Below are 12249 nucleotides of genomic sequence, written 5' to 3' on the forward strand. Positions count from 1 at the left end.
AGGCCCAGATCCCTTCAATTTGCGTGAAGAAGAGGCGGCGAAAAAGGGGCCAAAGGGTGGGTTGCCTTCTGAGAATTTGTAGGCGATCAAATAAACCCCCACTTCCCTCCATTCTGCTAGCAAACGTGCAATCTTTGGAGAATAAAATCAACGAGCTATGCGGAAGATTAAACTACCAACGGGACATTAAAAACAGTAAGATCTTATGCTTCAAGGAGTCGTGGCTGAACGACAACACTATCAACATGCTGGTTACACGCTATACCGGCAGGATAGGACAGAGGCGTCTGGTAAGACAAGGGGGCAGCGGACTATGTATTTTTGTAAATAACAGCTGGTGCACGATATGTAAGGAAGTCTCAAGCTATTGCTCGCCTGAGGTAGAGTATCTCATGATAAGCTGTAGACCACACTACCTACCTAGAGTTTTCCTCTGTATTTTTTGTAGCTGTTTACATACCACCGCAGTCAGAGGCTGGCACTAAGACAGCATTGAATGAGCTGTATTCCGCCATAAGCAAACAAGAAAACACTCACCCAGAGGTGGCGCTCCTAGTAGCCGGGGACTTTAATGCAGGGAAACTTATATTCGTTTTACCAAATTTCTATCAGGATGTTAAATATGCAACCAGAGGGAAAAAACTTTGGACCAACTATACTCCACACACAGAAACACATACAAAGCTCCCCCTCGCCAACCATTTGGCAAATCTGACCATAATTCTATCCTCCTGATTCCTGTTAACAAGCAAAAATTAAATCTGGAAGCACCAGTGACTAGATCAATAAAAAAGTGGTCAAATGAAGCAGATGCTAAGCTACAGGACTGTTTTGCTAGCACAGACTGGAATATGTTCAGGGATTCCTCTGATGGCATTGAGGAGTACACCACATCAGTCATTGGCTTCATCAATAAGTGCATCGTTGACGTCGTCCCCACAGTGACTGTATGTACATACCCCAACCAGAAGCCATGGATTACAGGCAGCATATGCACTGAGCTAAAGGCTTGAGCTGCCGCTTTTAAGGAGCGAGACTCTAACCTGGAAGCTTATAAAAAATCCCGTTATGCCCTGTGATGAATCATCAAACAGGCAAAGCGTCAATACAGGACTAAGATCGAATCATACTACACCGGCTCTGACGCTCGTCAGATGTGGCAGAACTTGCAAACCATTACAGACTACAAAGGGAAGCACAGCTGAGAGCTGCCTAGTGATACAAGCCTACCAGACAGGCTAGACTGCTTCTATGCTCGCTTAGAGGCTAATAGCACTGAAACATGCATGAGAGCACCAGCTGTTCCGGACGACTGTGTGATCACGCTCTCCGCAGCCGATGTGAGTAAGACCTTTAATTAAACAGGTCAACATTCACAAGGCCGCAGGGACATACGGATTACCAGAACAGGTACTGCGAGCATGCGCTGACCAACTGGCAAGTGTCTTCACTGACATTTTCAACCTCTCCCTGTCCGAGTCTATAATACCAACATGTTTTAAGCAGACCACCATAGTGCCTGTGCCCAAGAACACTAAAGTAACCTGCCTAAATGACTACCGACTCGTAGCACTCACATCTGTAAACATGAAGTGCTTGGAAAGGCTGGTCATGGCTCATATCAACACCATTATCCCAGAAACCCTAGACCAGCTCTAATTTGCATACCGCACCAACAGATCCACAGATGATGCAATCTCTATTGCACTCCACTCTACCCTTTCCCACCTGGACAAAAGGAACACCTATGTGAGAATGCTATTCATTGTCTACAGCTCAGCGTTAAACACCATAGTGCCCTCAATGCTCATCAAAAAGCTAAGGACTCTGGGACTAAACACCTCCTTCTGCAACTGGATCCTGGACTTCCTGACGGGCTGCCCCCAGGTGGTAAGGGTAGGTAACAACACATCCGCCATGCTGATCCTCAACACAGGGGCCCCTCAGTGGTGCATGGTCAGTCCCGACCTGTACTCCCTGTTCACTCATGACTGCACGGCCAGGCATGACTCCAACACCATCATTAAATTTGTCGATGACACAACAGTGGTAGGCCTGATCACCAACAACAACGTGACAGCCTATAGGGAGGAGGTCAGAGACCTGGCCATGTGGTGCCAGGACAACAACCTCTCCCTCAATGTGATCAAGACAAAGGAGATGTTTGTGGACTACATGAAAAAGAGTACAGAGCACGCCCACATTCTCATTGACGGGGCTGCAGTGGAGCAAGTTGAGAGCTTCAAGTTCCTTGGTGTCCACATCACCAACAAACTAACATGGTCCAAGCACACCAAGACAGTTGTGAAGAGAGCATGACAAAACCTATTCCCCCTCAGAAAACTGAAAATATTTGGCAAGGGTCCTCAGATCCTCAAAAGGTTCTACAGCTGCACCATCGAGAGTGGTTGCATCACTGCTTGGTATGGGAACTGCTCGGCCTACGACCGCAAGGCACTACAGAGGGTAGTGCGAACAGCCCAGTATATCACTGGGGCCAAGCTTCCTGCCATCCAGGACCTCTATACCAGGCGGTGTCAGAGGAAGGCCCTAAAAATTGTCAAAGACTCCAGCCACCATAGTTATAGACTCTCTGCTACCGCACTGCAAGCGGTACCGGATCACCAAGTCTAGGTCCAAGAGGCTTCTAAACAGCTTCTACCCCCAAGCCATGAGACTCCTGAACATCTAATCAAATGGCTACCCAGACTATTTTCATTGCCCCCCCCCCTCCCCCTTTTTACACCGCTGCTACTCTCTGTTGTTATCATCTATGCATAGTCACTTCAATAATTCTACCTACATGTACATACTACCTCAACTAACTGGTGCCCCCGCACATTGACTCTGTACCCGTTCCCCCCTGTATGTAATCTTTCTATTGTTGTTTTACTGCTGCTCTTTAATTACTTGTTACTTTTATCTCTTATGCTTGTCCGTATTTTTTTAAACTGCATTGTTGGCGGGGGTTCATAAGTAAGCATTTCACTGTAAGGTATTGTTGTAAGGTACCTATTGTATTTGGCGCATGTAACTAATAAGATTTGATTTGTCTGGCCACTTTTCCATAAAGGCCTGATTGGTGGAGTGCTGCAGAGATGTTTGTCCTTATGGAAGGTTCTCCCATCTTCTCAGAGGAACTCTGGAGCTCTTTCAGGGTGACCATTGGGTTCTTGGTCACCTCCCTGACCAAGGCCCTTCTGCCCCAATTGCTTAGTTTGGCCTGGCGGCCAGCTCTAGGAAGAGTCTTGATGGTTCCAAACGTCTTCCATTTAAGAATGATGGAAGCCACTGTGTTCTTGGGGACCTTTAATGATGCAGAAATGTTTTGGTACCCTTCCCCAGATCTCCAATCAAGTTGTAGAAACCTCTCAAGGGTGGTCATTTGGAAACAGGATGCACCTGAGCTCAATTTCCGAGTCCCATAGCAAAGGGTCTGAATTCTTGTAAATAAAGTATTTCTGTTTTTTGTCTAAAAAACTGTTTTCGCTTTGTCATTATATGTAGATTGACGAGAAAAAAAAACATTTAATCAATTTTAGAATAAGGCTGTAACGTAACAACATGTGGAAGTCAAGGGGTCTAAATACTTTCCAAATGCACTGTATAACAAGTAATAATGCATTTGATCAACCTGTCAGCTTTAAGTTAAGTGTTCTGTCATGCCTTTGTTGTTGCCCCCCCCCACCCCCATTCTCTGCCACCTCTCCACCTTTCTCACAACTTCTCTCTCTCTCTCTGTCTCTCTCTGTCTCTGTCTGCAGTTCTAAGTTCAGCAGTAAGATAAAGTATGTGAACAGCCTGGCGGAGCTACGAGAGCTAATTCCAATGGAGTATGTGCACATCCCTGAGAGCATTATCAAGTGAGTGAGTGTGAAGATATTGTGAGCATGAAGATAAAGTAACAACTGACACACACACACACATGGAACGAGAGTGGAATGGAGTTCCACCACTTTAGTTTTGGAAACGGTGTGATCAGATGACTAGATTTCTGTAAAAAGTATCTTACAAAGTAGCCAATTTTGGGGTTAAACTTTACAGCACTTGACACATTGCATGTGCATAAGATCACACTGACATTTTGTAATACAACATTTAAAAAAGTGACAATGTTTAGATCCACACAGGTACAAACATTGTTGCTGTTAAAAGGTGGTATGAGGAGCATAATAGTGTGGTGTGGGCCTTTTTGGGGGGAACCATAAAATGACTGTAAAATGTTGCACTACTGGCTGTTATTGAGGGGGATAGACTGAGGGGACATTCATTCCAGATCATGGATAGCCAACTCCGGCCCATGCCAGGGGACAGATGCTGATTTGAAAGGAAAATAACTAAATCCAGCATGACATCGTCTTCCAATTTGCTTATCCCTGTTTTAGATCAACTTGCCATGTTGTCATTGTAACTAAGAATTTGTCCTTAAAGGAATATTTCAGTATTTTGGCAATGAAGCATTTTATCTAATTTCCCAGAGTCATATGGACTGGTGGATACCATTTTTATACTTCTGTGCCCAGTTTGAAGGAAGTTGCTAACTAGTATATACCATAGACCTCCAGTCATTGCGCTAACGCTAGTTAGCACTGGCTCACAAAGCTACCTCTAACTTCCTTCAATGAGAGCAACAAGAGAGCAACAAGAATGCATGTATAGACTACAAAGGTCTTTGGATGATTTCTCATTGACGTGTAGAGAGTCAAAGGAGACCTGCTGTATCCTCTGTAACCTGGACACTGTCATTGGAGACATGTGAAAGACAGAATAGAGCTGAGACATAATAACCCTGCGGATGTTCCTGTGCTGAGTTGAGGGAAACCGAGCCATAGTGATTGGTTGGGAGGGAGGATGAATCCTCTGTGTTGTGTCCACTCACTAACTGTACCCCTCCTGCCTTTCTCTACTCCCGTCTAAGGTACGAAGAGGAGAGGGGTATACAGACATTTGCATGTATGAGGTAAACTCAAAAGGTCTGCCTGTGTTGGTTGAGTTCCCTTACCCCCCGTGTATTTTCAGACTGGCCTTACCTCCTGGCACTAACACCCCTCCCCCCCAGGCTGATTTAATCTGATGACCTCACCCACGGTCTGTGTGATATGTAAGAATGTGTCCTGTCTGTCCTGTCCTGTGATTGGTTGTTTCTGATCTCTGCATGAGGTATTTTTTTTTTCTCTATTTGATGATCAACTTGTTTGACCTCTTCGGGACTCCTTCACCCATAATCCACCCCAACTGACCGTAGACCCCTGCCTACAGTTCGGTGCGTTGAAAAGTTAGGTATCAGCAGTGTGTTGTCTCAAAGCGTGGGTAACTGCATCGGTGGTGTTTTCTAAGTGTGGGAACATGTTATGTTTTAATATCCCAATGTGAATTCAATAAATACTCAACAATGTTTTAAGATGAATTCATTTAATGCAACTTTTATCAAACTTACTCGACAAACATGCAATTGTACTTGCTGCCACAAGGAACTCGCCTTCATCCCGGCACAGGTGCCCAAACACTTTTCAGCGGGCACAACTGTATCTTTTTAGCATTCTCTGTTCCCTTCCTAACCCTCTTAACCCCTTGTAGCCCAGGATGAGCTGAACTAGCTGCATGCGTACTGACAGTGCGCTTTACCCCTTGGTGTGTTTCTCATCCTTTACTAACCCTTAACCCTTAACCTTTGACACTGATCAAGACAGGATGAAGAATTTCTGTTGTATGTATCATACATTAACAGTAAATGTATTTAGGTCTATGCCTTTTTCCATCTAAGGTTAGAGCACTAATATAGTATCCCCTCAGCCAGCTCACGAGACTTGAGCCCTAATGTCAATGTTATCTAACACTAAAGGCTCAACTGGAACAAGGAACAAGCTACAAGCTAAATCATTTGCGTGTGAGGAATTCCTTGAAGGCATAGTCTCTGACTCTCTCACACGGATCCCCTTGAAGCTCCCTCTTATAACCAATGACGACATATCCCTCTTGACATTTCTAAATCTTTCTTCATAGAGTAACATTCTCACACTTTCACAAAACACTATGCCCATACTATAGTCAACCAAGGTTGCCAGGTGCATGGTGTTTCCCCCAACATATTGGTGCGGCTGGCTTCCGGGTTGGATGGCGCTGTGTTAAGAAGCAGTGCGGCTTGGTTGGGTTGTGTATCGGAGGACGCATGACTTTCAACCTTCGTCTCTCCCGAGCCCGTACAGGAGTTGTAGCGATGAGACAAGATACTAAACAATTGGATACCACGAAATTGGGGAGGAAAAAGGGGTAAAATTCATAAAAATATATATTTTTTTAAAGAAAAGTCAAGAGGGTCATACCAGCAATGGCATGTTATAATGACAATTTGCATAGCATTTTTACTCATTTCAACAATAGTGCATGAATTAGTTTAGGTCTGCTTCAATGGCTTTTGTAACTCTTGCTAAATGGGGATGGGGTGTCAAAGTTGAACAAATTATGGTAATTGTTTGTCCAAACATGAATATTTAAATACATTGAAATGAATGTTTCCAGGCGGTGTGTAGTACAACATAACACAAAATAGTTTTCTAAAATTCCGACTACCTTTTGACACAACATATGACAAAACAAAAAAAATAATAACCATTATAGGCATTATTTTATTGACGATATTTTGTCTGAATACCAATTAATTGATCCCAAGAGGCATTTATGATGCATTGTTGTGTGCTGTCAACAATGCAATCACATTTGTCACCAAAATAAGGATTGTTTATAAAAAAAAGAATACTTATATTAACATTAACAATAACTGCCTGGTTGAAGACATTTTTACAAAATGATTGCTTTTTAGCCTTTAAACATTTTAATTTACTACCACTCCCACCTACTCTTCAAGGTCTCTGCTAACAGGAATTGTGCAATATTTATCCATGATCAAGTGAATTCCTGCCTTTTTATCCCATATCTCCTTTGGTGACTGGTTTTGAGTTTTCTTACCGCTCTCTGAATGGGCATAAGAGAGCCATAACACTGAACTGCAGCAACCCAAAAGGATACAAATTATGTAAATTGATGCAGGAGGCCTGGGGAAGATGAACCAATCAAGTTTAAGTGTATTTCTTTTGTTCATATTCATTTCTAAATTCACTGTCAAAACTTGTTTAAAGGGATAATCTTTATTTTGTTCTGCTGTGAACTAAACACATACAGTACCTAACTACGTCTAAAGGTCTGGTTGCAAGTTATGTTGTTAACTAGTTGTGCACATAAAGTATTTCACAACATATTCAACAATGAAGCAATTTGTCAAATATAATATACTTTATTTTTTACAATTACACAAATTAGAAATTACAGTTGCGGTCAAATAGATTGGCACCCTTGTATGATTCAGTATTTCTTCTAAAATAACTTGGTGTTCACATACAGAAAACTGTTGAGCGTGAAAAACCCAGAAGCATTAGAGTTCTTGACACAAACCGGTGCGCCTGGCACCTACTACCATACCCCGTTCGAAGGCACTTAAATATTTTGTGTTGTTGCCCATTCACCCTCTGAACGGTACACATACACAATCCATGACAGTTGACTCAAGGCTTAAAAATCCTTCTTTAACCGGTCTCCTCCCCTTCATCTACACAGATTGAAGTGGATTTAACAAGTGACATCAATAAGGGATCATAGCTTTCACCTGAGCCCTGTTTCAGAAAGCAGGTTTAACAAACTCTGAGTTGAAACCTGAACTCTGGGATGACTAACTCTGAGCTGTCAAACTCAAGAGTTTTCGGGTTTCAGAACAGGTGATAACAATTAGTTCAATCAACTCTGAGTTAAATTAACCCTGAGTAAAGCGTGTGCATGAGATAAAACGCCCTCATCAATGGAATGCAGATAGCATGATTCTTCATGGCAACAGGATAAAAAAAGGGCTCAAACCTCTTACTTCGCCCCAGTGGCGTTAGAAATATTTATGAAAGAGTATGCAGAATATGAGTATATATTTAAGAAAAAAGCAATACAGTACTAGCAGCAAAAGAATGTGAGCTGGAATTGCAGGAAATTCCTGACCTAGTCCATGTGTGAGTATTAACTGAAAATACGTTTTCTGAAGTGTTATACACACATTTTGAGTGTGTGTGTTTATTTACGCAGGTGCAACCCAACAGGCACAAAATGTACTTGGCAGCAAATGAAGATTAAAATATACTTCAACAGAAGGTATAATTTAATTACAAGCAATTGTGATGTTTAGCCTAGCTTACCTAATTAAACAGCATTCAGTGGCTACATTCAACATGTGATATATTTAAGTAGTTAGTGAAATTTTCTAAACCAAGAAGTTACTTTTTCAACCATCCCAACGCTGCCAGTATTGAATATTGTCTATTTGAAAGTAACACCTAAATGCCTTTATACATACAAGCATCCAAATTTGTGTTTACTGGACATGTTCAAATTTGACCTCCATGATAGCCAATAGAAAAAAGGCAGAGAGCTGAAAAACAGGTGAGTATATCCAGTGAGTGGTATATCCACCACTCAGAGGCTGAAGAGATGGCCCCCAGTGGGCGACCTATTACTGAAGGCATCTCGGGAGGAAGCTCATCTGACCCAATCACCCCCCCAAGACAGAAGGGCTTACATAACAGTTCAGTTATTCAAATGAATGACATATGTACGTTCTTCCTTTTGCCAGTGTTACCTCGGGTGGGTGGGCATCACTATCTTAGACGACTTGGCACACTGATTTTCTTGTAGTGGTACAATTCTTTATAATTGAATGTTACTTTTTCAGATTCTTAGTTGTCCTTCAGACATCACAATCTATTTTAAGGTGACTCAGTCATATATTTGAAGAATTGTGACGTGGCCTGCACACCGTTGTAAAAACAAAATTCTAATTCTAATTTAACTGTCTAATCTTCATCGGTTACTGATGGTGTAATCTGTCTGGAGCCTTCTGTCATAACAGACCTCCATGCAGTTGTAAGTACTCTTAATAGTCCACAGATTTTTCATAATGGGTTAGAGTAGAACACAAATTGTTATTTTTCATTATAGGAGGATGATGAAGACAGCTTGTCAGCGGCCACAGAGAGGGAAGATACAGAGGCCTATTGAGGTTCACACCTTAAATAACATCTAACAGTTGATATTAGTGTTGTACCATAATAAAACGTGCACCTTTTTCTCTAACAGAGCAATGCCTGGAAATTACAGTGAGGAAGAGGGTCCATCCACCGACAGCACAACTTACCTAAGATGTTCAGCATTGGCCCATGACTTACAATGATACTAAGTAGACCTGGCACTGTGAAATTCAATGTCATTTGTTTTCCTATATCTCTCTGTGAAAAAGGTGTACTTAAAGAAACAAATTGAAAAATGTAATTTAGAAATTAACCACAAAGCTGCAGATGCTAAAAATACAACTGCTGGGACATCAGTTAAAGGTGGGTGAGGTGTCCACAGGTGGATGAGGTGTCCACAGGTGGATGAGGTGTCCACAGGTGGATGAGGTGTCCACAGGTGGATGAGGTGTCCACAGGTGGATGAGGTGTCCACAGGTGGATGAGGTGTCCACAGGTGGATGAGGTGTCCACAGGTGGATGAGGTGTCCACAGGTGGATGAGGTGTCCACAGGTGGATGAGGTGTCCACAGGTGGGTGAGGTGTCCACAGGTGGGTGAGGTGTCCACAGGTGGGTGAGGTGTCCACAGGTGGGTGAGGTGTCCACAGGTGGGTGAGGTGTCCACAGGTGGGTGAGGTGTCCACAGGTGGGTGAGGTGTCCACAGGTGGATGAGGTGTCCACAGGTGGGTGACTTTACTTGTTTGAACAACATAAAAAAATATGAACTACTGCATTTGTACGTGCAGGAAAAAAAGAATATTTCATAATAAGAAAGGCATATTGTCTTTGACACTGCGGAGGTGATGGTTCAATCAGAAATGGTAGCATGTTGTCTCTTCCATCTCGTGCATCAGCAGGGTGGTCAGGCTCATTCACTGGTTGAGTATGACATTGTTCTGCTCCAATTGTGGCAATGTTGTGGGAGAATCACACATTCCACGATAATGTCAAATGCTCATTCTGGGGTAGCCCTGAGCCTATGAAGGCACTGGAACCGGGCCTTGAGCATCCCAATGGTCATCTCTACCCTGGCTCGTGTCCTGCAGTGAGCCAAGTTATAAAGTTGCTGTGGGCCGGGCTCAGGGTAAGAGGTCAGCAAATAGGGCTGGCAGGGGTACTCAAAGCTTTATACTAAATTAAGTGTTGCTTTGACTGATATCTGCAATTATGTGGAATTCTTTGAGTCTTGTGGGTCTGTGACTTGGACTCCACAAAAGTGTACAGTGAACGTTTCAGCGCAAGAGACATTTCTGACAGCGCGACAGACTGTTGCCTTGGAAATATGCTCAGCGTCACCGACGTTATATAGAAAACTCCCGTTGGCAAATAAAAACAAAGTGCAACACAAAGAATTTGTTCCGAACTGGGAGCATGTCCACGACGTTTCATGTGAATGATATGAGGGCTGAGAATATAGTTCAGATGAATGATCGATTGTGCAGAAACAGAATCAGAGAATGATAAAACATCCAAGCGGGGTCTGATCATCCTCTCCTGAAGGAGATTTCTGTGAAGTATTTGTGCTTCTATGTCAACTGGCTCTTCAAGAAAAGGACATGCCATGCCTGACACCTTCAGGCTTCAACTAAAGAGGAGAAACTCAGGGTTAGTTGAAAACCTGCCAGGGAGCAGGTTAACTTCATGGAGTATGTTGCCATAGTAACTGACTCCGAGTTAAGCTGAACTGGCTTTGTGAAACCAAAAACCCTGAGTTTCCTTCAACTCTGAGTCAACTGACTTGAGTTTTCACCAAACCCACTTTCTGAAACAGGGCCCTGGTCAGTCTGTCATGGAAAGAGCAGGTGTTCATAATGTTTTGTACACTCAGTGAATAGATGCTCTATATAAATAGAAATAGGCCTATGCCAGTGATAGGAAACCCTGTTCCTGGAGAGCCACAGGGAATGCAGGATTTTGCTTTAATGGACCAAGACCAGGTGTGTTGAGTTTAGTCAATCATTGAACTGACCACCTGAGCTAATTGATCAGTTCAGTGACTAAATTCAACACACCTGGTCTTCCAGGTCGGTTGAAGCAAAATCAGGCATACCCTGCAGCTCTCCGGGAACTGGGTTGCCTACCCCTGGTCTACACAATTTCATTCAGAGGATTAGGTGCATTCATTCGTTTTACAGCGTCATCTAGTGGCATATATGTAGGACCTTGTAGTTTATTACTCAGTGAATAATTGATGTAGAAAATGGACGTAAGATTGCTAATCCTATTGTCCTGAATACGTTTTTTTTTTTTTTTTGTAAACTGAAGGTAACAGAGTCCTCTCCAAGTAGGAGAACTCCTGGACATAAAATAATTTCAACTTAAATTCTGATGTATTATACGCCTTCGTCATACTGTGCCTCAATAACATTGTCGACCTTTGAGACCAAGCACTTGTGGAGTTGCATAGAGGTAAAGAGGCGGAGGCTACGTAATGGATGAGAGCAGTCATTGGATGAGAGCCTTGGGGTGGGTACGAGGTCAGTTAGCTACTAAGTACAGGTCGTCACTAGTTACCCCAGCCATAAAGTCGTAAATCCCGGTATATCTACAATTGATCTTCTTAAATTGTGATTTTAAACCTAACCACACTGCTAACCTTAAAGTAAGACCAAAACGCTATCTTTGACTGTGGTAACACGCAGCTCTCCAGCGCAAATGCTAATGGATAGCCTAAATAAATAGCCTGGTCTCATAGACCAGACGTAACATAGTAAATATAATTCCGGACCTCTACATTAGTTTAATATGTTATGTTTGGTATGGTTACATAGCCAGATGGTTACTTAACTCTAACCTTAACCCATAGCCAAAGTTAGCCAACTAACTAATGTTAGTGACCTAGCTATAATTTGTAACATACTATACGTTTTGCAAATTCATAGCATATTGTATGTTTGGCAAATTAGTAGCATATTGTACATTTTGCGATTTGTAATATATATTAATTAAGAACTGTAACAAACAAAGTTAGTGGTGGCCATTAATACATACCATATGAAACATAACATAAATGGAGTGTCTCGGATTTACATACAGTAGAATTGAGATACTAAGGGCAGGCATTTATTTAAGTACAGAGGGGAGGATGGCAGGAAGGGATAGTAGAGAGTGGGCTATTTTACAAGATTACGGGTGAGACAAAGCCGCTT

The 12249-nt window shown here is 42.5% G+C and overlaps 1 protein-coding gene across 1 annotated transcript in view; it reads left to right on the forward strand.

The window, feature by feature from the left end:
• Positions 1–3867, forward strand: part of LOC139389627 (uncharacterized) — a 48389-nt gene extending 44522 nt beyond the window's left edge. Inside the window, exon 17 of the mRNA XM_071136484.1 lies at positions 3765–3867. Coding sequence (XP_070992585.1) covers positions 3765–3867 — 103 coding nt within the window. The remainder of the gene's footprint in view (positions 1–3764) is intronic.
• Positions 3868–12249: the final 8382 nt, after the last annotated feature.

The sequence above is a fragment of the Oncorhynchus clarkii genome, chromosome 30 (genome assembly GCF_045791955.1).
Source record: "Oncorhynchus clarkii lewisi isolate Uvic-CL-2024 chromosome 30, UVic_Ocla_1.0, whole genome shotgun sequence".
NCBI lineage: Eukaryota > Metazoa > Chordata > Actinopteri > Salmoniformes > Salmonidae > Oncorhynchus > Oncorhynchus clarkii.